The sequence below is a fragment of the Anolis sagrei genome, chromosome 2 (assembly GCF_037176765.1).
Source record: "Anolis sagrei isolate rAnoSag1 chromosome 2, rAnoSag1.mat, whole genome shotgun sequence".
NCBI lineage: Eukaryota > Metazoa > Chordata > Lepidosauria > Squamata > Dactyloidae > Anolis > Anolis sagrei.
In genome coordinates, this window is record NC_090022.1 from 80378172 (window position 1) to 80402208 (window position 24037).

The window sequence follows — 24037 nt, forward strand, 5'->3', positions numbered from 1 at the left end:
TATATGTTTCATTTTCAAGATGACAAATTTCCAGTGTTTGTTACTGACACCTCTGAGTTGATTTTGCATGTGAGGAAGATGTTTCCAGGAATAAATGCACTTTAATTTGGTGACATTTCTTAACTGGTTACAGCTAATTTGTGCAGCTAAGATTATACCTCCCTCTCCCACATTCCTTTATAACAGTACTGAAGGTGCTTTTAAAGGCAATGCCTAAAATGATTTTTGGCATAGTTATTTAGGTCTGATAGCAAGGGAAAGTGTCTGAGACTGAACTTGTTGTCTGGTTCTGTGACATATTGCTACTTATGGACAAATGGTGACTGACAAAATGAAAACTTGTGTAATTTAGTTTTAGATTTTGTAATTCATGCTAACAATGCTTTGGATGTTGTTTCATTTAACAAGGTTGGACTTTTAAAAATAAGAAATGGCATCAGGTACTTTTTTATTTGAAAACTGTATTCCATTCTCACTTGTTGTGGTGGTAGTGATGTTCCTTCAAGTAATTTGTGATTTATAGTAACCTTTAAGTGAATCTATTACAGTGTTTTCTTGGCAAGATTTAGTCAAAGGAGGATTTCCTTTACTTTCCTCCAAGGCTGCAAGAGTGAAACTTGTCCAAGATCACCCAGTGGGTTTCCATGGCTGAGCAGAGATTCAAAATTTGATCTCCCGAATCAGAGTCCCATGCTCAAACTACTGCTCGCTGGCTCTCCTCCATACCCACTTCATCATCCTTAATATTTACCACATTCTTACTATTTCACATCCTGAGTAAAACCTTTATTAATGGAAAGCTCAAGTTTTATAACCCAAATGTCTGTACATTTGAGTATGTGTAGTACACACTGCACATAACTGGAATGCATTTGGTTCAACCATGGAAGGGCATGCATCTGCTCTTTGAAGAGCCTGCATATATAAAACTCAATATCCATGAAGTGTCTGTTCTGTCCCACTGCTTACTGGAATCTGAATGCTGGTTATATTCCCAGTCCTTTGCAAAGATTATTCAGGCTGACTCATGTCCAGCAGGATGTGCTTTATGAACTGCTTGAAAAGGCCTTGATTGGTTGGCACACTGCTGAAATGGCACAATAATGCTCACAGCTAATTATATTAATTTTAAAAATAAAGCCCATGAAAGCTGAGATCATCCTTCTTAAGATTGTTTCTCCTTTTGTCCTTCCTACCATGAAATTTGTTTGAACTGTTGATTGTGATGGGATTCATTGATGGTTAGGTTGTAAAACTCACTTTCTTGGCAGTTGTTATAGGGGGAACCCATCTAATAGGGTCTTTGTAATATTGTGCCATAAAAAACAAAAAGACAAAGAAAAGGGATCTGAAAAATAAAAATTCTTCCATAGTCATTTGGATTTGATGGGGAAAATTTTGGTGACATCACTGTCAGTTGGATCTTAACTCTAAGGCAAATGTCCAATGCTGCCAGTTCAGTACTACAGCTATCTGTTACGACATATAGCTGGCTTTCCTGCAGGTTCCACTGCATTTTAGAAAATTTATAATTTTTATATATTTTTTAATTTTATCAGTGAGATTTTTATATGCTGTTGATTATAATTATTTATACTTATGTATTGTAGTCTGCATGTGGCACTTGGAGTGCTTCTGTGAGCTGCCCCAAGGCCCTTTGGGGAGATGGTGGTGGGGTACAAATAAAGATCTATCATCATCATTGTATATCTCTTATCAGAAATGCTTGGGACCAGAAGTGCCTTGTTTTCTGGACTTGTGTGTGTGTGTGTGTGTGTGTGTGGGGGGGGGGGAATGCCTGTGTTTTCATATCTTGATGGTAGGACCCATGTTTCATAAGGTCCATATGAAATATAATTTAATTTAATTACTATACATATGAAAATGATTTATCATATGTTTCATATGAACCTTATACACATAGCTAGAAGCTAATTTTATATTTGTTATGCATATGCATGAAATAAAGCTTGTATGCATTCAACCATCAGGAAAGAAATATATCAATATTTAGCCTCCAATGCAGAAAATTTTGCATTTTGGAGTATTTCGGATATTGGAATTTCAAATAAGGGATCTTCAGCCTGTACTATGAACTCAATAGGACTGGTTCAACTTATTTTGCTTCCCAAGGCAAGCTGTATATTCCCAATTGTCTCAATTTGACAGGGACTGTTCTGATTAATCCTCTGTCCCTCTGCTTTTTCAGCTCCTTTTAAATTGTCCCAGCTTTTCATCTCCTCTCCCATTCTCCCTTATTCTCAGTTTATCTCAGTTGCTGAAAACTAAGTTCATGGAATAGAAGTAATTTGCACTTAATTAACTTCGCAGAGGAAGGAAGGAAGGAGAGACAGAATCTTTCCCTGCCCAATGGACTCAGGCAAAAGCAAATTGTTACATCTTCTAACCATTATGATCTTTCTTATGAATATTTTTTTTGTTTGATCACATTAGTGGGGTCATAATTCTTTGACAATTTCTGTTCTGTTCTCTAGGATCATTGTTTTTACCATGGTATAGTGAGAGGGATAGAAGACTCAAGTGTGGCACTCAGCACATGCAACGGTCTACGGTAAGGTCCAAACTCCCTCTTTCACAATCTAATCTCAGACCCATTCTTTGAAGTAACCTCCTTATAACTTCCTAATCTCCTGTTTCAAAGTGGGAACTCAACCAAAATGTATGTCTCCTTTTTTCCAAAAAGGAAACAAATTCATGGTGGAATTACAACAGAAAGTTGTGATAACTCTTAATCATGACTTTCATGTTCTCCTTGGGCTGTACAATGTATGTTCTCCTGATGTTGTCAAATTTCAGTTTCCATCCTCCACAGTTATACACAAAAGTGAAGGCTCAGCCAGGACTCGACAGTTTGAAGGGGATTTACTGTACCAAGTCACCAAAAGTGGAGGGTAGGGGGCCTATAGTGAGTGGTTCCCGGAGTTCTACAATTGATAGGAACAAAGGTTAGGGGATGCCATAAATTATTCACAATTCAGGAAATAACCCAAGCATTAATAAAGTTGAGAGAGTGGATAGAATACGAAGCCATGTTTGCTAATGCTTAGGAAGAGGGTTACATAGTTATATTTGCTTTTCTGCTTCCTTATAATGCATTTCTAAATCTGCACATGTATTTTGGTGTCACAGCATTTTATAACGTATTTCTTCTGTAAAGCTGCTTCCAATTATCTATCTCTTGATGGGATTCTTCAACACTGCTTGTCAGTTGTGAGTCTGCAGTGTAGATATGCACACATTTACTCCATATGGGGAAGATTTGACCTCCAAAAACAATAAATTAAAGATAGTGTTTTTATAAACAGGACGCATTAGATTTTGGTCACCTTTATTCAAAGACATTTGAAAACTGGGCTTCTATCCAGTCAGGAAACAGTTTTGGCCAAATCCCTCAGTGACCTCAATTCACTTTACTGTAAACAAACTGTCCAGCAGTGTACACAAAGTAAACCTTGGACATGTATGTTGGACAGAATCCACATGGCTCACACAAAATGGGAAGCAATGCAGGTGCAACATGACCCACTTTTATTCTTCTCCTCATTTTTCAAGCTCATTTTTCATTTATAGCAGAGTCTCTTGCAGTGTAAGATGGTGCACATTGTCCTAGTTTTGATTACTGGAAGCATCCAGAAGCAATATGCTTGCAGATGTCCTTCCTTCTTCAGTGAGGAAAGCAGGTGGGAAGGATGTAACTTTATCCCTACTGACAGATCCCTCTACTTTTTTCCTGTATCTGCCTGAGAAAACGGCCCCAGTTTTTCCTGCATAAACTAGACTTAATAATAATGATAATAATAATAATAATAATAAATCTTTATTTATATCCCGCTTTTCTCCCTAAATGGGATCCAAAGCGGCTCAAAACATATTAAAACAGTACAAATCAAACAACATATATAACAAATAAAACCATCTATAAAATAAAACATAAATAAGCATTTAAAACAATTTAAGCAGTTACTATTGTTGCAGGAACTTGTTGATTCAAGTAACACACTTCACTCAGCTCACTGCAAGTCAGCCCTCCTGCTACTTCAAGTTAGATTTCTTCATTAAATGCTTGCTTGAACAGGAAGGTCTCCAGCTGTATTTTTTTAAAGACATCAGGGAAGGGGTTGCTTTCATCTCCTTGGGGAGGGAGTTCTAGAGGGTCAGGGCAGCCACTGAGAACACCCTCTCTCTTGTCGCTTCCAACCACATTTTTAACTGTGACGGCAGCAAGAGAAGGGCCTCTCCAGAAGAGCTTATGCTTGGGCAGGTTGGTATGAGAAGATGCAGTCAGATAGGTAACTTGGATCTGAACCATTTAGGGCTTTAAAGGTCAAAACCAGCACCTTGAATCAGGCCCAGAAACATATTGGCAACCAGTGCAGGTGTTGTAGCCAGGGAGATAGTACGCTCCCTGGGTCCAGCACCTGTGAGTAACCTGTCAATTAGTCAATACTGTACATGACAGTTCACATACAGCTGTGGGTTCCAGTGACAGGAGCTAGTCCTTTTTCTGATATAGTGAGATTATTTGCTTGCTCAGAGTATCGACTGATTTAATGTATTTTAATCCTTCCAATAATGAAAGTTTTGTAGGCAGGTTATATGATATTAAAATAATTTTTAAAAATCACAAAGCACAACAAACAACTACAGCACAAAGGTTTTAGAAAGCCATGGACACTTAAAAAAAGCTAACTAGGTAAATTTGTCTAGTGTTGAAATGATAAACATGTGGACAACAGGCAAGCTTTGTTGTGTCCCAAAAAAAGAAACACCGCAATGAAGAAGACCGTTCTTTGTCTTAGAACTTTATTACATGAGGTAAGTAATTCATAATAACAGGAGGGTAATAACACCTGTAGCTGATACTGAATACATGGGTTTTGTATTTCTTCTATTTCTGCTTTCCATGTAAATTGTTGGCAAAACACAGCTTTTCATTGATGGGGAACATTCATCAATGGCTTCCAATAATGCTGCTTGAATGAATTAGCATAATTCTTCCCTCCTCCTATTCCTAAGCAGGATGAGGTTGATTTTATGGATGAAAGAGTGAGTCTTGTTGAAGGAGGAGAGAGACTGAGTAAGATTAGTTCAGATTTGACTCTCCCTACTCTTTAACCCAACAGTGCTCTTTAACAGTAGGTGGTTGTAAACAGGTGTGATAGTGATTCAGTACATTTACAATGACTGTTTTTTGAGTGGTTATTCATTTTGCTGGATGCTAGATCAGTCCCAGTGTCCCCACAGAATACACCTGCAACTTGCTTGTTTTAGATACTGAAAATATAGTTGTGTAATTGTCAAGATGATGAAATACAAAACATTGTAGTTGTGTTGATTCTTCATGCAAGTGATGTACACCCCCTGCTGGCCCACTTATCAATATAATGCTAAGGAAAGTCCTGAGAAAAACAGTCTCTCTCTCTCTTCATGGGGCTCTTCTGGACTCTGGTTTGAATGCCTCAGTGACCGGCAATCAAGTGAGACATTATCAGTCGACATATTGGAATTCGTGGTGCCCCTGGAAGTCTTGCCTAACTCTGTGCTCTTCAGATGTGTTTGGAGTACAATCCTTGACCTATCTGTAATGTCCATGATGGCTGGTAGTGTTGAGAATTATAATTTGACTAAGAAAAATAAAGTATAGTCACAATTACTCATTTTCTGGTTGAAAAAGGGGTTTTCTGGTAGCCAGGTGGTCCCATCAGGAACAGTAGTAGAGCAGTGAAATGTTTGTGCAGATTTCTTCTACTTTTTGTGTGTACTCATGTATTATGGAGGAATTGTGTGTACACATGAGCCAAAATGGGTTTTCTTCACACAAAATACACGTTGTGCGCAGAAAACCTACAATGTGTTTTCCTCCTTGCAGTAATTCCATGATCACACTTTAGGACATCTGAATATGGGAAGAATACTGAAGAGAAATAGTCATTTGGCCAGAAAAAAAAAACTGTGATGATCATTCATCCTTGCATGTGAAAATGAAATCAATGATGATTTGCATTCATAGTCTAAGCACATTGGCATAAAGAATAGATTTGGGAAAGCTGACTGAAGATATAATTTAGACTGGCACAGTATTGAATAATAAATCTGAGTACAATCTGTTATATATTTGCAGATAATACTATTAGAACTTAAAGCCGTGTATCATGCAAAATATACACAAGGCAAGATATCTAATTTTTAGGATTGTAATGCACTATTTTCCTTTTTCAATTTCTCTTATTGTTATTGCTTTTCAGTGGCCTTATAGTATTAAGAAACAACCTGAGTTATATCTTGGAGCCACTTCCTCACAATCAGAAGCAGCACTTGATCTACAGGTCCGAACATCTCAAGGTTCCCAGGGGAAGCTGTGGAAATCAGAATTCAAAGTTTTGGGCCATGGACTGGTTGAATAAGCTGGCATCCCAAGCTGAATCAGGTCATCACAGGGTGAGTGCTCCTTAATTATTCTCAAAAATCATAGAACTGGTTGTTTTGCTATCACAAGAGATCTCCCCTAAGATACTTAAGACATTCACATTATTCTCTTCCTAAACATTCAATATGGTTCACACATTACCTCAGTCCTTCTGATAACAGGTCCAAAAGGTAAGCTAGTTCACATTGCAGGTGTCAGATTGGAGATTTGATGGGTTGCACAAAATCTCATACTGAAGTAATCTGTGAGTTGAGAACTAAGTGGTGGCTTATGGCTTCAACTACATGATTAAAATGTCTTTGCTGTGTCAGATATTTTTTTCCTATTACCATTTCCTTAATTAAAGATCGCCAACACAGTACAACCCCATATCAACAGGTGATATGTTCCAAGACTCCCTGTGGATACCTGAAACTATGGAAAATAGTGAACCTTATATTTGACTATACTTGGGGCAGAAGAATACCATAGAATCACATTGCAGGACCTAGAGTGGAACATGGATAAGCGAAACTATGAATATCAAGGGGATTGTACTATAATTGTTTAGAGGGAAGAAATCCCATCTGGTTCTGAAAGTTTTGAACTAATTCAATAGATCACAAAAGAGAATTGGGGCTTACATTTACTGGAGAATTGCTTAGAATATACTGGGTGACTTCAAAACACACTGATCACCATATAAGAATTCAAGTGACCCATAAAACTTCGAGTAAAAATGTGTTCCTGGGCAGAAGGGGGCTGAATGTGAGACGAAGAAGAGGGAACCGTCTAAGGATCTAACTGTAGGAGAACAATTCCTAGAATATCATAGAATTTAAAATTGTGCCATCATATGTCATGTCATCAATGCCCATTTTGAAGATGATAAACACTCGTAATTATCTGCCTTAAACCTGTTTTTATACCCTTCTCTTTATTGTAAAAAGTATATTTTCCATGTTGAAAAACCTTATGAAATCATTCAGTATGCATGTTTCAATGCTTCTATCATAGATAAAGAGGGATGATCAGCAGTCTATGAAATATGTGGAGCTTCTTTTGGTAGCTGATTATGCTGAGGTAAGATGTGTAGATAAATTTATGCCAGATCAGAAGCAAATATAGAATGCAGATGGTGTTTCAGGAACAAACTACACATAACACAGGAGATCAATGCTTGGAACCCCCAGTGATTCTTTTGGATGTTTGTGTATGTCTGAATAGTGGCCAGTAATTTCCATGTTGGAGTATGATAGGAAAGAAACATTCTGGGTTTTAAATCAACATTTAAATGAGTAATCCAAGGTGCTGAAGCCTACCCATCAAACAAGCGCAGCACCTTGGCTAGTTCCTTTGAAATATGGAATGAAAATGAGAGCAGTTCCATTGTATCCCTGAAGTGGAAGCCATCAAATACCACTGGTGTATGACTGTGTGTAGCAGTAAATGATATATTGTCTGCCAACCCACGAAGTGACCACAAGAAATAAAGACATAACACCAATGCTTGGATTCAAATTGGGCAACTTTTATTTAACGTTACCTATTTAAGTTCCTAACCTAACTCAAGGGTGCAAGGAACTGGTGCAACCTAACCCAGGTAGTATTCCTACCCGATAACCACAATATTCCGGGCGAAGCACCTGGGTTTCGGTAATCAAACCGTATCACCCCAAGGGAAAGGAATAAGGAGTCTCTTTCAGAGCTCTTGTATCGAGACTCCTTCCAATCAAAGGCCATTTAACTACCCTCACCTTTTAAACAGGAGGTGAGTGTTTGACTTAACGGCCTTTCACCCCTTAAAGGGGTGCCCTAGGTGCACACCGACTAAAGGAATTTTCTATCTATTTATGCCTGGCCTATTTAAAACAACGCCCACTTTCTCTATCTAGCCCCTAAACAGTATAGGGTAGGCAAAAAACCTCCCTTAAAAAACAAGAAGAGGAAAAAATTCCTACCCGGTTCCAAAGGCAACCTTACGATATACTGTTACTGGGCGGGAGTGGTGGGCCAGCGTCCAGGCACAGAATGAGCCTGGGAGGGGGCCTGGCCTGAACTGCAGGCCACGCCCCCGGATATTCTGGAGGGTTCTATCAGAACTCCTCCCTGCCTCGTGTGAGGCAGACAAATGTTTTTCTCTCTCCCCATTTCATGGGGAGAGGAAAACTATTGTCTGCCAACCCACGAAGTGACCACAAGAAATAAAGACATAACACCAATGCTTGGATTCAAATTGGGCAACTTTTATTTAACGTTACCTATTTAAGTTCCTAACCTAACTCAAGGGTGCAAGGAACTGGTGCAACCTAACCCAGGTAGTATTCCTACCCGATAACCACAATATTCCGGGCGAAGCACCTGGGTTTCGGTAATCAAACCGTATCACCCCAAGGGAAAGGAATAAGGAGTCTCTTTCAGAGCTCTTGTATCGAGACTCCTTCCAATCAAAGGCCATTTAACTACCCTCACCTTTTAAACAGGAGGTGAGTGTTTGACTTAACGGCCTTTCACCCCTTAAAGGGGTGCCCTAGGTGCACACCGACTAAAGGAATTTTCTATCTATTTATGCCACGGATTAGGGGCAAATGTCCATTTCGCCCCTATCCCCCACCAATTCCTCTAACACCCCTCTAATACCTTCCTGCAAATTTAGCAAAAATCGTTGGTTGCCCAATTCGGATAAGTGCACTCCATCACCACGATATAACCTCTCGTCATCTCGTGTGATATTTGGATGTGCAATATAATGACCCCTCTGATGGATCATGAACACCCGCATGGCCCGGTTCACTCGCTTCCTGGCTTTTTCGAGCCTTCCCACGTCGCCTCCTCCGAGCCACCTGCGACGAGGTATAATAGCGGACCACACGACGTGCACCCCGGGCCATGCCCACCAAATTTTTCGTATGTCTGCCCGTGCTTGTAAAAAGAGGGCCTTGCCTGTTAACAGGCCCAAATCGTTACCACCGAGGTGGATAACCAACACATCGGGAGGCAGAACACTCCCGGCATTAAACAACAAAGGGCACAAACCGTCCCAACGCAGGCCTCTCCTTCCTCTCCATTCCACCGCTGCCGTGGAAGCGAGACCCAAATGCTGACCAAAGGCAGTCCTGTGGGCCTCTCTCCCTGCCCAAAAGACGTAACTGTGTCCGCAGACCAGGACCCGACTTCTATGCGCCAGCCTGGAGAGACCTGCAACGATAACAACATCTAGGATGGAACTGACCGTACGTAACCTCTGAAGGCGCCGGACCTCCATCTACCTATGGCTTTTATCTCATCCTTGTCGTATCCCAACGTGGATGCTGCCGTGGCGGCACCAATCCTAAAGGAGTGGGTCCCGAATTTAAGGTGCCCCATCCCCAACAGGTCCAGCGCCTTAGCTGTGATGGTCCAAAATTGGTACTTGGTCAGCGGCTTTCCATCCTGATGGGAAAAGAGGTAACCTTTACCAATGCCCCTGAGTGCCGCAAATTGTGTCATGGCCACCACTGGGCAAAGGTCCTCTTCGCTGCACTTTAGCAGCCGGATCACCTGACCCTTAGCTTCCTGGTCAGTTTTGGAAGCCCTAACTCTGATTTCCATACTATCCTGGAAAACCTTAATGTCGGAAATCAACAGCGCTCGGTGTGAGGTATCGCTCTTGGATAATGCCACCAATTCACTCACCCGAAGTGCTCCAAAAAATGCAGTCAAAGCTGCAGCATGATATAGAACCTGTTCGTAATATGAAGTGCACAATCTGGGCCACAATTGTTTCAGACCCTTCAAAATTGCGGGTGTCATCGGCTGCCGGTCGTCCCTGGGATGCCCTCGCTGCCTGGACCAACCCGTTAAGAATTTATGTATTCTAAAGTCATCAGTGGGGTCGCTAAGGCCCTGGGCCTTGAACCAATATGCGAGTGCTGACAACTTAGTTCGAATGGACTGTGGTGCTAAGCCTCTCCTCCTGTGATATACACAAAACTGAGCGATTTGCTCGTAGGGGACTGGCCTAGTTTCGGGCAGGTTGTAGTGATGCCTAAAATCTAGAAATTCTTGAACCGCCCTAGTGTATGACTTCCTAGAGCTGGGTGCTAAAGCCATGCTCATACCTAAGGCCGTCTCGTCACTCCAACCTTCCAGAGATGGTCCGGCATGCGCTCTGGAACTGTGTCCGCGTCGGGAGCCAGCTGTCTGAAACGCTCCATCTGGAAACGAGACAAAGCGTCAGCCAATGCGTTATCGAGACCAGCGACGTGGAATGCCCGAAACAATATGTTAAGTTTTAAACAGTGTACTACAAATTGTCGGATGGCACTCATGACCCTACTTGATTTAGATGTCAGTGAGTTAATGACCTGAACTGTGGCCATATTATCGCACCAAAAATGAACCGTGGAGTTGGCAAATCTGTCAGCCCAAAGGGTGACTGCCACTAAGATAGGAAAAAATTCCAAAAAGGTTAAATCCACAGTTATTCCTAGCGCATGCCAATGGTCAGGCCACCTTTCTGCGCACCAATGTCCTTCAAAATATACTCCAAATCCAACTGACCCTGATGCGTCGGAAGACACTTGAAGGGCATTTTTAATCAACAATTCTTGACGCCAAAACGAGATTCCATTAAACTGGCGCAGGAATTGTAGCCAAACGGACAAATCGGCCCTAGTCTCTCTTGTCAGCCTAATGTGATAGTGGGGCAAAGTTACTCCAGTGACAGCTTCACACAACCTGCGCAGGAAGGCCCGTCCGGGCGCTATGACCTTACAGGCGAAATTCAGGTGACCAATTATTTGTTGGAATTCCCTTAAAGTCGCCTTATGCCGCTGTAAAAATTGACCTATCCTGTCAATCAAGGCCGCGACCTTCTCCTCAGGTAGCCTCGAGTATTGGTTGACTGTGTCAAGCTCTATCCCTAAGAATGTCAAAACAGTGAGGGGGCCTTCGGTTTTTTCCTCAGCTAAAGGTACCCCTAGGTCCCCAGCTAGCTGCTGAAAAGCGCGTAGCAGGGCACCACAGTCCCCTGATCCGCCTTTTCCCACGAAAAGAAAGTCGTCGAGATAATGTGCGACTCCTCCGAGGCCTGAGTTTTCTTTTATAGCCCATTCAAGGAATGTACTAAACGTCTCGAAAGCGGCACAAGATACTGAACATCCCATGGGCAACGCCCGATCGCAATAAAAAAGGCCCTGGAACTGGAATCCTAACAACTCAAAATCAGCCGGATGTACTGGGAGCAACCTGAAGGCAGATTTGATATCGCACTTCGCCAGCTCTGCTCCCGGTCCATACCGCCGCACTAGCCGCACCGCTGCATCAAATGACGTGTAGTTAACAGAACATTGTTCGTCGGGAATGGCGTCGTTCACCGATCCCCCCCTCGGATAGGAGAGATGATGAATGAGGCGATATTCACCGATAGCTTTTTTGGGTAGTATTCCTAAAGGGGAAACCCTAAACTGAGGCGTGGGGGGTGCAACAAACGGACCCAAAACCCTGCCTTCTTTAACCTCTTTGTCTATTTTTTGTTGAACTATATTTTCCAGGCCTTTAATCGATTTCAAATTGGGTGCCAAACAAGGAGAACGTGGCCCGAGGGCCGGGATTCGAAAGCCCTCTCTAAAGCCGCCCAGCAGATATTCTGCTGCCGCTCTGTCAGGGTATCTTTGTAGCCAACAACTAAGCGGACCCACCCTGATTGGGCTGGGACCCTTTTGAAACATTCCCTTGTCCTGGGTTGTTTCTGTTAAACTGCGCGGCCCTTGGCCCGCCCCCCGTTGGCTTTGATTTGTAACAACTCTTGGTGGAGTGGTTACCTTGACATCTTGCACAGGCGTGCTGGTACTTGCAATCTGTGCGTGTACAAACTCCGCGATTTGCATATCCCCAGCACATCCCTGTCTGTTTTTGGGGCTGCTGTGCTGGGTTTCCCTGCCGAAAGGGCTGCCTCCCTTTGGCGTTCTGTATAGTATGACCACTATCAGCTTTCTCACCAGGGACTGCCCTGGTTGTATTCATCACCTCCATCCACAGTTGACTGTCGATGAGGTCCCATCTCTTATCGGGCTTTGTGGCGGCTTCTGTACGAAAGCGGCTATCGTAAACCAGCCACGCATGGCCGGTATAGTTAACATAAGCCCCATAAATTATGTTTTGATATTTAAATAGGGACTTGGCCCTATACGGGTGAGCTTCTACTAGCAGGGATGCGTATATAGTATAGCACGCTATCCAATTTTTCCAATTTTGCTCGACCCGCCTTTTCTTCAATTTTTCTTTTCGCTCTTCATCCATGTCATCTTTTTCCTTTTTATCTAATTCTCTGAAATATAAAGAAAATATGTCTATATACTCATTCCTGAGTATCTTGTCTATGGTTTTCTGCGATAAATGGGCCCCCAAGGATGCGGAGGCTGCCGTAGTAACTACCGGCAGCACCCATTTATCGGTTCCCCAATATTGATTATCGTCTCCTGACCTAGCCATTTCCAATGTTATAGGGGCCACTAAAGGCGCTTGAGGACCAGCTTTATTAACTGCAGGTCCTGCTAGTGTCAGAGCCGTATTTTGGAGTGTAGGTGTAGTGGTTTGCGCCTGGCTCAGGCCCCAAGGCCAGACCAGTGTATTGTTACCTGTGGATGTCGATGGCCCGTCCATGATGTCAGTTTGCCTGGAATTTTGTCCTATTGCCGCCGTCTCCAGCGTAGCTGGTGCCGCCACTGGAGATGTTAAGCTCGTGTTCGCGGCCGATGATGCTGCCGCCCTTGCAGGCTGCATTGTTGTAGCGACTGGTTGTGCCCGAGCAATGGCTGGGGCAGCTTCGGCAGGGGTTGGTGCTGATGCGTCACCAGACGACACCTGAGCCTGGACCACTTGAGGTTGATCCACCGTCGGTGGTGGGGGATCTTGTTCCCTCTCCCTGGATTCCAGTTGGCTAGGCCCGACTCCAACACCTGTCGCAGCTGCACGGCTGGCCTCTAAAGCAGACATGCGAGAAAGAAGGTGTTTAAAGATCAGCTTTCTGCTTGCCCGCCGCGCCGGGCGCAGCCCCGCCTCCCTTGTAGCCAACCCTCTTTCCCTTTCAAATCTCGCCATCCTGGCCATCAGAGCATTTAACTCCTCAGCTGAGACGTCCTCCTCCTCCGAAGATGATTCGTTGGGAGGGAGGGGACGCTTAGCCGGAATCTTCTTGGCAGGTCCCTTTCCTTTAGGGCCGCCCACATTCTTCTTTGGCGCCATCCTGAAAGAGAATTGATGACAAACCCGTTATCCGAGGAACCGAATATCTTTGGTTCACCCTGTGATCCCCTAATACCGCGTTACAAGTCTGCCTGCCAGTATTGATCTAATCACATTTGCATGTATCATCCATGATACATCAGAAGCTGGGACAAACAACAGGGAGCTCACCCTACTAACTGGTTACAAGTCTGCCTGCCAGTATTGATCTAATCACATTTGCATGTATCATCCATGATACATCAGAAGCTGGGACAAACAACAGGGAGCTCACCCTACTAACTGGTTAGAAGTCTGCCTGCCAGTATTGATCTAATCACATTTGCATGTATCATCCATGATACATCAGAAGCTGGGACAAACAACAGGGAGCTCACCCTACTAACTGGTTACAAGTCTGCCTGCCAGTATTGCGCTAATCACATTTGCATTTATCATCCATGATACATCAGAAGCTGGGACAAACAACAGGGAGCTCACCCTACTACCTTTTTTTTTTTTTTTAATATTCGAGTCCTCAATGATACATCAGGAGCTGGGACAGACAACTGGGAACTCGTCCTAAATCACTGGGTCAGAATTTTTTTTTTAATTATTATTATTATTTTATTATTATTAAAAAACCATACTACCAACAGGTTATGGGAGTCAAATTAATTAAATTTTTTTTTTAATATTTTTATTTATTATTCCTCTCTCTCTCTTCTCTCTCTATACATATATATACATATATATTTTATATTTCCCCTAAGGATGAAATCAAGATGGCGCCGCTTCTTTTAACAAAATGGCCGCCCCTACCATGTGGCCGAAAACGAAACTAAAACAATGGCGGGGAGGCCACCCAGAGCCTATGCTAGCCTGCAGCGCCATCCTTTGCAAAAGCTCTGTTTATTGCTCTATTCATCCCAACGCTAGGGCTGACAGCGGAAGCTCACGCGGCTCCCCAGCCTCGAGCCCGCGCAACACGCTCAGCAACTCAGTGTTTTTAAAAGACCCCCACGTACCACCGGGGCCCTTGCATGCATGAAATGCCGGGTTGCCGGAGCCGGGGAGAGCTTAAGCTGCTCCCTGGCATGCAGCGCGCATCCCGGCCTGGAGGCCCGCCGACCACCGGGCAGGAAAAAACCGAAAGCGGGCCCCTCGCATGCAACAACGCACACGGGGCTGCCACGTGGCACGCTCCCGCGGGCGCTCAGAGCCACGCTGAAACCGAACGCCATGCAGGCCCGCCACGCGCGGCACGGGCATGCCGTGCCACCGGCCCCGCCCGCAGCGGCGTCTAAACGGAGCAGGCGGCCCGCGTTCAAAAGGGGCCGTAGAGGGGAGGGGAGGGGAGGGGGCAGAGAAGAGGAAGTCTCCCCTCCCACTCACCACACCCGCCGACCACGGGGCCACAACGAAAACCACAAAGGGCGAGGGGAGGGAGGCGCGCGACTCGCGCGCGACCAGCCCCCAAGCCCACACGCCAGAGAAAAACAAAAAAGGGGGAAACGAGGCTGGGCACCGGGGGGGGGGGGGGGTGGAGGGCGGCACAAACCGGAGGGCAACTCACTAAACCACCAGCCCAGGCCCCAAAAGAGCAAGCCTCTCGCCTCGGCCAAAACTCCGAGGAGTCAACGAGGGGAAGAAAAAAGGGGGGGGTGGGCAACGGGGGATGTAATGTTCCCCAAACCTGCCCTAAAAGGGGGCACCTGGGGGTGGAAGCGAAGCCCACACCCCCCTCCCCGGAGTCCCCGCTACCGACCTGAAGCGCCGCCTGGTCTTCAGTATCCCCGACTTCGGTCGCCTTCTTCTTCTTTCACTCTTCCTCTCCTCTTGACTCGATGGGATCTTTTGTCTTCCTCGTCTTCTTTCCAGGGCCCTTGGTCCTGGAGCTTCTTCTGCGACCTTCTTCACCAGCGTCCAGGCACAGAATGAGCCTGGGAGGGGGCCTGGCCTGAACTGCAGGCCACGCCCCCGGATATTCTGGAGGGTTCTATCAGAACTCCTCCCTGCCTCGTGTGAGGCAGACAAATGTTTTTCTCTCTCCCCATTTCATGGGGAGAGGAAAACTATTCTCTCCAAAAGAGCTGGTAGTAATTTGGAAATGAGGCGGCATTTTAAATGACACGAGGAAAAAAAGCTTGACTTCTTCACCTCCAGTTAAATTTGGATTTGCATGTGTTTGTTTTTACCTAAAAACTGGACTGCCTGGAGCTCAGATCATGAACCTCTTGGGCAGCATGTTCTTTAGACCAGAAGTCCCAGCATTGTTTGTTTCCATGCATTTCCAAAATCCAGCTTTGCAGTGGTACTGAACCTAGATTTTCAGCCAACAGTCTCCAGCCAAGTTTATTTAACAACCAGCCCTCCTTTTGAAACATGTACTAAAAGATGAAACTGTATTGAGGCCACCCTTTTGTTTCACGTACTGCATGTAAGCAATTCACAGAGATGTTAAAAACATGGTGAAATCTGTTTCTAATCAAGCAACCTGGAGCTGGTTGCTCCCAGATCTAGTTAACTGTTCTCAGGCACATGACATCATTTTATTTTAAATGCATCCTCCCTACCATGCACACTCCTTGTTGAGAGTTGTGGCTGCTACTAATATGATTGATCTGTAGTAACAAGAGTCCCACATTGCACAAACATACACACCAGGGGTTGATGGTACTATAGACCATGTCTCTAAATTCTTTGTGCTACCACAACTAACATTTTCTGAACACCTGAATATCACAGAGTGAATACGTTGTTTAATGACGTACATTTTATAGGCCGATTGTGCAGACCCTGCTGAACCACTGGCCATAATTTATTGTGTGTTGGGGAGCACAGTGTGAGATTCTAGGGTTATGTAAAGCTTTGGTTGTTGCCTGGTGGTCCTTGAAATGTTTTGGACTCCCCTGGTGCTTTCCCCTGAAGCTCATATGACCAGCAGGGCTGTGGAGCGGTGACACTTCCCCTTGGCTTCTGAAATCACAGGAATTTGGCAACAGTAAAACTAAACACTCAGCAATAGCTCTTCCAAAATGGCTTGTTACACCCTGCTGTGTTGGCCTGAATATGCATCTGTGGCCCACACTCATCACCAGATGTTATTGTCAGAGTTGAAAAGGCTGTGATTCTCTGCTTTGAGACTGGAGTAGGGGCGAAATGGCATTTCTTTCTTTTGAAGTCATTTAAAAACTGTGCCAATGTTTAACTGATTTCTAAGTCTTCTGGGGTTTCCAGATGTCTAGGTTTCCTTGTAGTAGTACTAGATAAACTAAATATAATTATTTGTTTAGGGATCTCAGTGAGAATGGGCAAAGGATAACAAATAAACATCTAATTTTTATTTTAAAAAATTGATAATTTTATTAATCCAGATATGGGGAAACTGTGGCTCTCCAGATGACATTACTTTCTAAGAACCAGTAACTCCACCTAGCAAGACCAACGCTCTGACATTATGGAGCCTATAATCCATTTCTGCCTGGAGGGGCACATATTGCCTCTACCCTAATAATAGTTGCTCCATAAATAAATACACTAATAATAATAACACTAATAATAATAATAATGATAATAATAACAACAACAACAACAATTGCATTTATAACCCACCCTCTCTCCCCAAAGGGACTCAGGGCAGCTTACAAAGACAAAAACAAAATAGAGATAAACAGCAGCAAAAATAATTAAAACAAGCAATTAAAAATTCACAAATAAAACAAGTAATAAGTTCCATAAATGACATATTGAATTACTAGGCTCAACATGAGAAATAAACACTAAATACTATTAGCAGACAGTAAAATTAAAGGAAAGTGCAAGACATATATCTGTCATTGCTGTATCCTTTGCAGATGCTGCAGATCAGAAACTTCATCTGTGCTCATTTAAGTCATGAATTATGGCCAGCACTGCAAATTGCCAAGGTTGCTACACAAACATCTGGAGCAGATGAGTTGCCCTGAGGCTATTGAGGGTGATGTAACTGGATGAGCAGAAGGAAAAGGGATTTAGAACATTGTTGTATATAGCACATGCTATGTGCATGGAGAAAATCCAAGTGGTCTCAGCCAAAAACCTCCAGATTCCATGTTCAGGATAATGTTACAACTGTTCTGCATTATGTACAATACAAAGACTCTTTACACTCTACTTTAAACAATTTTGTACACAATTGATTCAAATGGATAATTCACACTGATTAATAGGATGCAGATTCCATTTGAATCAGATGTGTACAAAATTGTTTAAAGTAGATGCAGTATGAACCTTTTAGAATCAGGACTGGATAACTTGTTGTCCCCCAGGTTTTGATGGATTACTGCTCCCATCATCCTTCAGCATTGTCCAGACTTGTTGGGCTAGTGGGAGCTGAAGTTTGGGGAACCACAATTTCTTCAAATCTGCTTTTAGTTTGCATCTCAGCTGTCTAGAGCATACAATTATATTGAGACCTTTCATCCTGAGTTGGATGAGCAATAAAACATAAGTTTTGCATAATTTGACAGTGTGGATGGAGTTGTTGGTGTAGGAGCAATCTAAAATAATTTTAAGAGCTAGTTTTAGAATTTGGCATGCTCTTCTAATATTGTTGCATAAGTGGACATTTCCTATCTGCTTACTGCTTACTGTAATGAGACAAATGGACAAGTTGGGCACTTAAGATACTTTTGTCATTTTTAAAAACAAACAAACAAACAAAAACAAACTTGACCTATCTAATTAATCAGAAAATTGTGAGGTTGAAATAATAAAATCAGTCAATGAAAAAAATATATACATGTGATAACTCTGAATACTTTTTTCTGCTTCATGATTTTCTTTAAGCATGTTCTGGAAGAGTAGAGACCAGGGAGAGAAATGTGTTAGCTATAATTATTATACCAAAGCCTTGAAATATAAAATATGCATAGGTTAAACTAACCTTCATGGATTGCTGTTAAATTCCCAGAAACAATAGCTAGCCAGGGTGAGGAAAGCATCTTGAGAGAACCCACCCAGAATACTACAGAAATACAGTGAGAGCCTTATATATCTGTTGGATTGGTTTCCAGTTGGACCATAGTCTCCTGAAACTGGGGATCCGACTGAACAGCATTAAATAACAAGACTTCTGGTCCCAACATGTCAGATGTATTGGAGGACCTAGAGATTCATAGATAGTTATAAGCTGCATTGGAAGGCCTAGGAAATTCCTAGAGAGACCATGACTGAAATTGTCGACATCGATTTATTACAAAAAATAGGAATGGCTACAGTTTATTTCAGAATGATTTTTATTTGCTCTTAAAAATACCTTTCAGTTTCAGAAGCACAATTATGATCTCCAAGCAACCAAGAATAAGTTAGTGGAAGCTGCCAATTATGTAGATAAGGTAAGATCAGATGTGCCAGTTTAACAAGAAGAGGGGCATGATTAAGTGGGCAAGACCTCATGCAGATGGCAACCCTTTTTTCTGGGAAGAAAATTGGTTGGTGAGGATGATTTGGACTAAAGCAGTGGTTGGGAAGAGTGTATTGCCATTCTCCTCCCGTCTTCCAAACACTCACCTGCTCTGATCACTTCTCTTGTGGGATTCTAGCTGCATGCTTCAGAGGAACTCTACTGTTCTTGTAGGGGAACCAGTGGGAAAGCATTTGAAGCAGAGACATGGTAGGCAAGCAAATGATTCTGAGTCTTTCTCCAGGCTATTCCTCAGCTTCTCAGTAACCCAACCTCGCATAATCCTCCCCAGTTGCATTTCCAAATAAAAGAGCTATCAGGGACTAACTGCATCCATTTATAGGTTCTCTCTAGTTTGGGCCTAAGAATCTCAAAGACTTAATAGAAAGAGGACACAGAGTCAACACTTTGATACATGGCTGTATATATTTTCTTTTCTGTGTAAATTAGATAAAAACTGACATGGTACAGCATGTTCTTAGAAATATAACTCACAATTAAGCCAAATCACTAAAGATTGACTTGATTATGGAGTTCGTATGTACTGTAAGAAAAGCAAAATGTGATCTTTCAAATTGCTTGTTAACTTATGATGGCCCCACGGATGTCATAGGGTTTTCTTGTGCAATGAATAGTCAGAGGTGGTTTGCCACTGCCTTGCTCTGAAATAGATTCTACAGCACCTGGTATTTCTGGATGGCTTCCAATCCAAGTTTGAACTCTGCTTGGTGAAGAGAAGAATGAAGGGTAACAAATAGCACTCTTTAAATACCTTAGGGGCTGCCACAAAAAGGAGGGTGCCGGCTTGTTCTCAGTTGCCTCAGAGAGTGGGACTAGGTCTAATAGTTTTAAGTTATAGGAAAGTTGATTTTGATTGAACATTAGAAGGAACTTCTTAGCAGTGAGAGTGGTTCATCAATGGATCCAATTGCCTAGAGGCGTGGTGGAGTCACCTTCCTTAGATATCTTTATAAAGAGACTGGACAACTACCTGCTGAGGTTACTCTAGCTGCATTAAATAGGAGGCTGGAGCTGATGGCCCATAAGCTTCCACTCTATGATTCTATTATTCTAACCAGTAGTGATCCTGCTTAATTTCCAAGCTCAACTGGGATCTGGTACCTTGTGGGTATTTATGAATTTAAATGGTTTCCAGTTGTTTTGTATTACCCTTTAAAACTTCTTATAATTTATTTTAAATAATTTAAGATTTTGTAATATTGCTGGAAGTTAACCAGTGAGATGAAAACTGAGACATTTAATTCTACGGGTCTCCTTTTTCATTTTAATCCTTCAGTTTTACAAATCTCTGAACATACGGATTGCTCTTGTTGGACTTGAAGTCTGGAATGACCACAATATGTGTGAGATCTCTGAAAATCCACATTCAACCTTATGGTCCTTTCTGTCTTGGAGGCGAAAAATTCTCAAGTATAGAAAACATGACAATGCCCAACTGATCACGTAAGTCATTTTAATAGAAATAATGTGGCTCTTGTTGTAGTTGTAAGATAAGAACTGATTCTGTGTAATAGTGTAACTACTCATTCTGCTTTGGGTTTCAGTAGAATAGACTGCAATTATGACTGTAAACCTATAAGTATATTTTAAAAAGAAAGCATTAACGTATCCCTTCATATAAAGAAATAAATCTGAGCTTGGGTTGTTGTGAGTTTTCCAGACTGTATGGCCATGTCCCAAAAAGATTCTGCTATACAGCCCAGAAAACTCACAGTAACCCAGTGATTCCAGCCATGAAAGCCTTCGACAACAAATCTGAACTTGTTCCACATTATTAATTGTAACAGTGTTGCATATTTACTCACCACTTTTCCTATGGGTATAACTTTCACAGCCAAGGGACATAGTGAAAATCCATTCGCTTTCTTTTGCAGAGTTGTGGATACTTTTCACAACTATCCAAACAAAAGTTTTGGAGTTTTTGGCTCACAATAAATTAGTTATAAGGTACATATCTTGGTATTTAACAGAGAGAAGGCACACTGTTGATATAGATTTGTCCTATACACTCATGTATAAGTTTAGAAATTTTAGTTAAAAAATCACACACACACTCAAACCTGGGTCAACTTATCCACAGGCAAATGTGAGTAATGGAATCCTTCCTCTGAATAGAGCAGTAAACGGCAATAGTTTGGTCCATCCTAGAAGAACGTAAAATAAGCACCAACTCTCTCTTTCTTCCATGGCATCACCTCTGGTGTTTCTGAATGCCTAGGTTGGGAAATGGTTACGGCAGCCAGGGACTGCTGGTCCCAAATTGACATTGGTGCTTTTCCCTCTCTGAAGAATGAATCTACTCTTATCCATGGGTCATATAAAAATCAATTATTTGACCCCAAATTGTCCTCAATTTATAGATGAGGTTGACTTATACATGAATATATACAGTAAGCAGAAGTTATCAGTGTGTTTTCTTTATCTCACTTTAGATATCCTTGAATTATCAAAATATATTGACATTGATTTCTTCTCCATGAATTTTCTTCCATTTGGTTGGTTCTTTTTGGAGATGTCAAAATCATGAAAAACCAATCCCAGTTAAAGATGCTCAGTGACATGTGTAATTTTAGAAACTGTGTTTGTATGTGTGTATGTGAAAGAGAGCAATCTATGGCTTTATTTTTGTAGTTCCCTTTAACTCTAAGGTTAGGAGAACACACAAGGTTCTTGGTGTATTTTTAAATACTGAGGACTGCATTGCAATTCTTAAATTTGATATATCACTATGTGTTTCAGTGGAATGTCCTTCCATGGTACTACTATAGGCTTGGCCCCTCTGATGGCCATGTGTTCTGCCTATCAGTCTGGAGGAGTGAATATGGTGAGTTGTTCTCTTCCATTTTTAAATCATTGCCATTATGACAGAGTGACATAATGTAACTAAAAGAAAAAACAAGGAAATTGCCAAGCATTGTCAATTATTTCCCCAAAAAGAAAGATTTTCAGACTGCATTTTCATGTTTTACACCATCAGCTAGGCCTGTCATTTGAGCTGGATAGTACACTCTTACAGCCATACTATGCAATATGTGGACTCTTATATTTGATCCTCTACCTGGACAGGATCACTCAGACAATGCCATTGGAGTTGCAGCCACAATGGCCCATGAGATGGGGCACAACTTTGGCATGAGCCATGACTCAACTGGCTGCTGCACTGCCAGTGCCAAAGATGGAGGGTGCATCATGGCTGCTGCAACAGGGTGAGTCTCCACCACCTCTTTTGCATCTTTGCTATCTATCTATCTATCTATCTATCTATCTATCTATCTATCAATCATCTATCTATCTATCTATCTATCTATCTATCTATCTATCTATCAATGCTCTATTCATTTTGAGTGACATCATAACTCAAAAATCACTTAATTGCCACCAAATTTGGCCACAAGACACCTACTAACCCAAGGAGTAACCATCACTCAAAAAATTGATTTTGTCATTTGGGAGTTGTAGTTGCTGGGATTTATAGTTAACCTACAATCAAAGAGCATTCTGAACTCCACCAATGATGCAATTGAACCAAACTTAGCACACAGGACTGCCATGATCAACAGGAAACACTAGAAGGTTTTAGTGGGAATTGACCTTGAGTTTTGGAGTTGTAGTCCACCTATATCCAGAGAGCACTGTGGATTCAAACAACAAAGGATCTAGACCAAACTTGGCATGAATACTCCATATGCCCAAATATGAACACAGATGAAGTTTGAGGGAAATAGACCTTGAAATTTGGGAAATTTAGTTACTGGGATTTATAGTTCACCTACAATCAAAGAGCATTCTGAACCCCACCAACAATAGACTTGGGCCAAACTTCCCACGCAGAACTCCCATGATCAATAGAAAATACTGTGTTTTCTGGTGGTCTTTGGTGAACCTTCTGACACCCTCTCATGACCCTCCCCCCAGGGGTCCCGATCCTCAGGTTGAGAAATGCTGCCTTAAGGCCATCTAGTCCAACTCCCTTCACCAGGGCAAGAAAACATAATCAAAGACCTCCTGACAAAGAGCTGTCCAGCCATAGATATAGATAGATAGATGATAGATATATAGATATGATTCACACACACACACACACACACATGTATATGGCAGATATAGTATCACAGATTTGAAAGGGACACCTAAAGGACAATTATATGTTGCATGTTCCAGAGTAGGCAAACCAAACAATCTCTACATCAACACTGACAAACAAGAAATACTGGTTACCCACAATCATAAAGAAATAACATATATTCGAAACCAACACTTTCTCATTACTTTATTTTTCTGATCACCAGACTGGGCCACAGCAACGCATACCAGGGGGCGGCTAGTAATATACTAAAAACTGAGTTGCATTATTGTACTCCATTTCATTTCATTAAGAAGAAAGTTTTTATTTAGTCTGGGAGCAGTATGGTGTGTTTTTTGTTATTTTGTACCTTCAAGTCACCTTTGATTTATGGCAATCATTATTAGGTTTTCTTGGCAAGCTTTATTCAGAGGAGGCTTACCATTGCTTTCTTCTCTGAAGCTGAGAGAGCATGATCTGTCCAAGATCAATAGTGGGTTTCTATAACTCAATGGAGATTTGATTATAGTCTTCCAGAGTCCTAATCCAAAACCAGAAAATATCTGATGTCTTGTTTAGTTCCTTGATATAATGAGGATGTGAACCAGCTCAATGCATAAGTAGAATTGTTCATACTCTGGGATATATGCATACAGGCAAGGCAAGCATGTGCAGGAAAGTATATCAATGACCTCTCATGGAATGGAAAGACCAGAGAGATGTGTGGGGTAGTTAGTCAACTATGACTCTTTCCCACTGAGGTTACAGGCCTGTAAGAACTCCACCACAATTTCTGGTGAAGTGTAATATTTGAGGAACAGCTGTATTCCAATTTTCACACTTGTCTGGGTAGTACAGATCAGGTTGATTTGCT

At 42.2% G+C, this 24037-nt stretch overlaps 1 protein-coding gene across 2 annotated transcripts in view; it reads left to right on the top strand.

Moving 5' to 3' along the window:
- The window catches only part of ADAM19 (ADAM metallopeptidase domain 19), a 76492-nt gene that overhangs the window by 31458 nt on the left and 20997 nt on the right, over positions 1-24037 (top strand). For both annotated transcript variants that reach the window (XM_060765551.2, XM_067463657.1), the window contains 7 exons: positions 2496-2572; positions 6267-6459; positions 7445-7510; positions 18940-19011; positions 20377-20543; positions 21840-21924; positions 22167-22306. In XM_060765551.2, coding sequence (XP_060621534.2) covers positions 2496-2572; positions 6267-6459; positions 7445-7510; positions 18940-19011; positions 20377-20543; positions 21840-21924; positions 22167-22306 — 800 coding nt within the window. The remainder of the gene's footprint in view (positions 1-2495; positions 2573-6266; positions 6460-7444; positions 7511-18939; positions 19012-20376; positions 20544-21839; positions 21925-22166; positions 22307-24037) is intronic.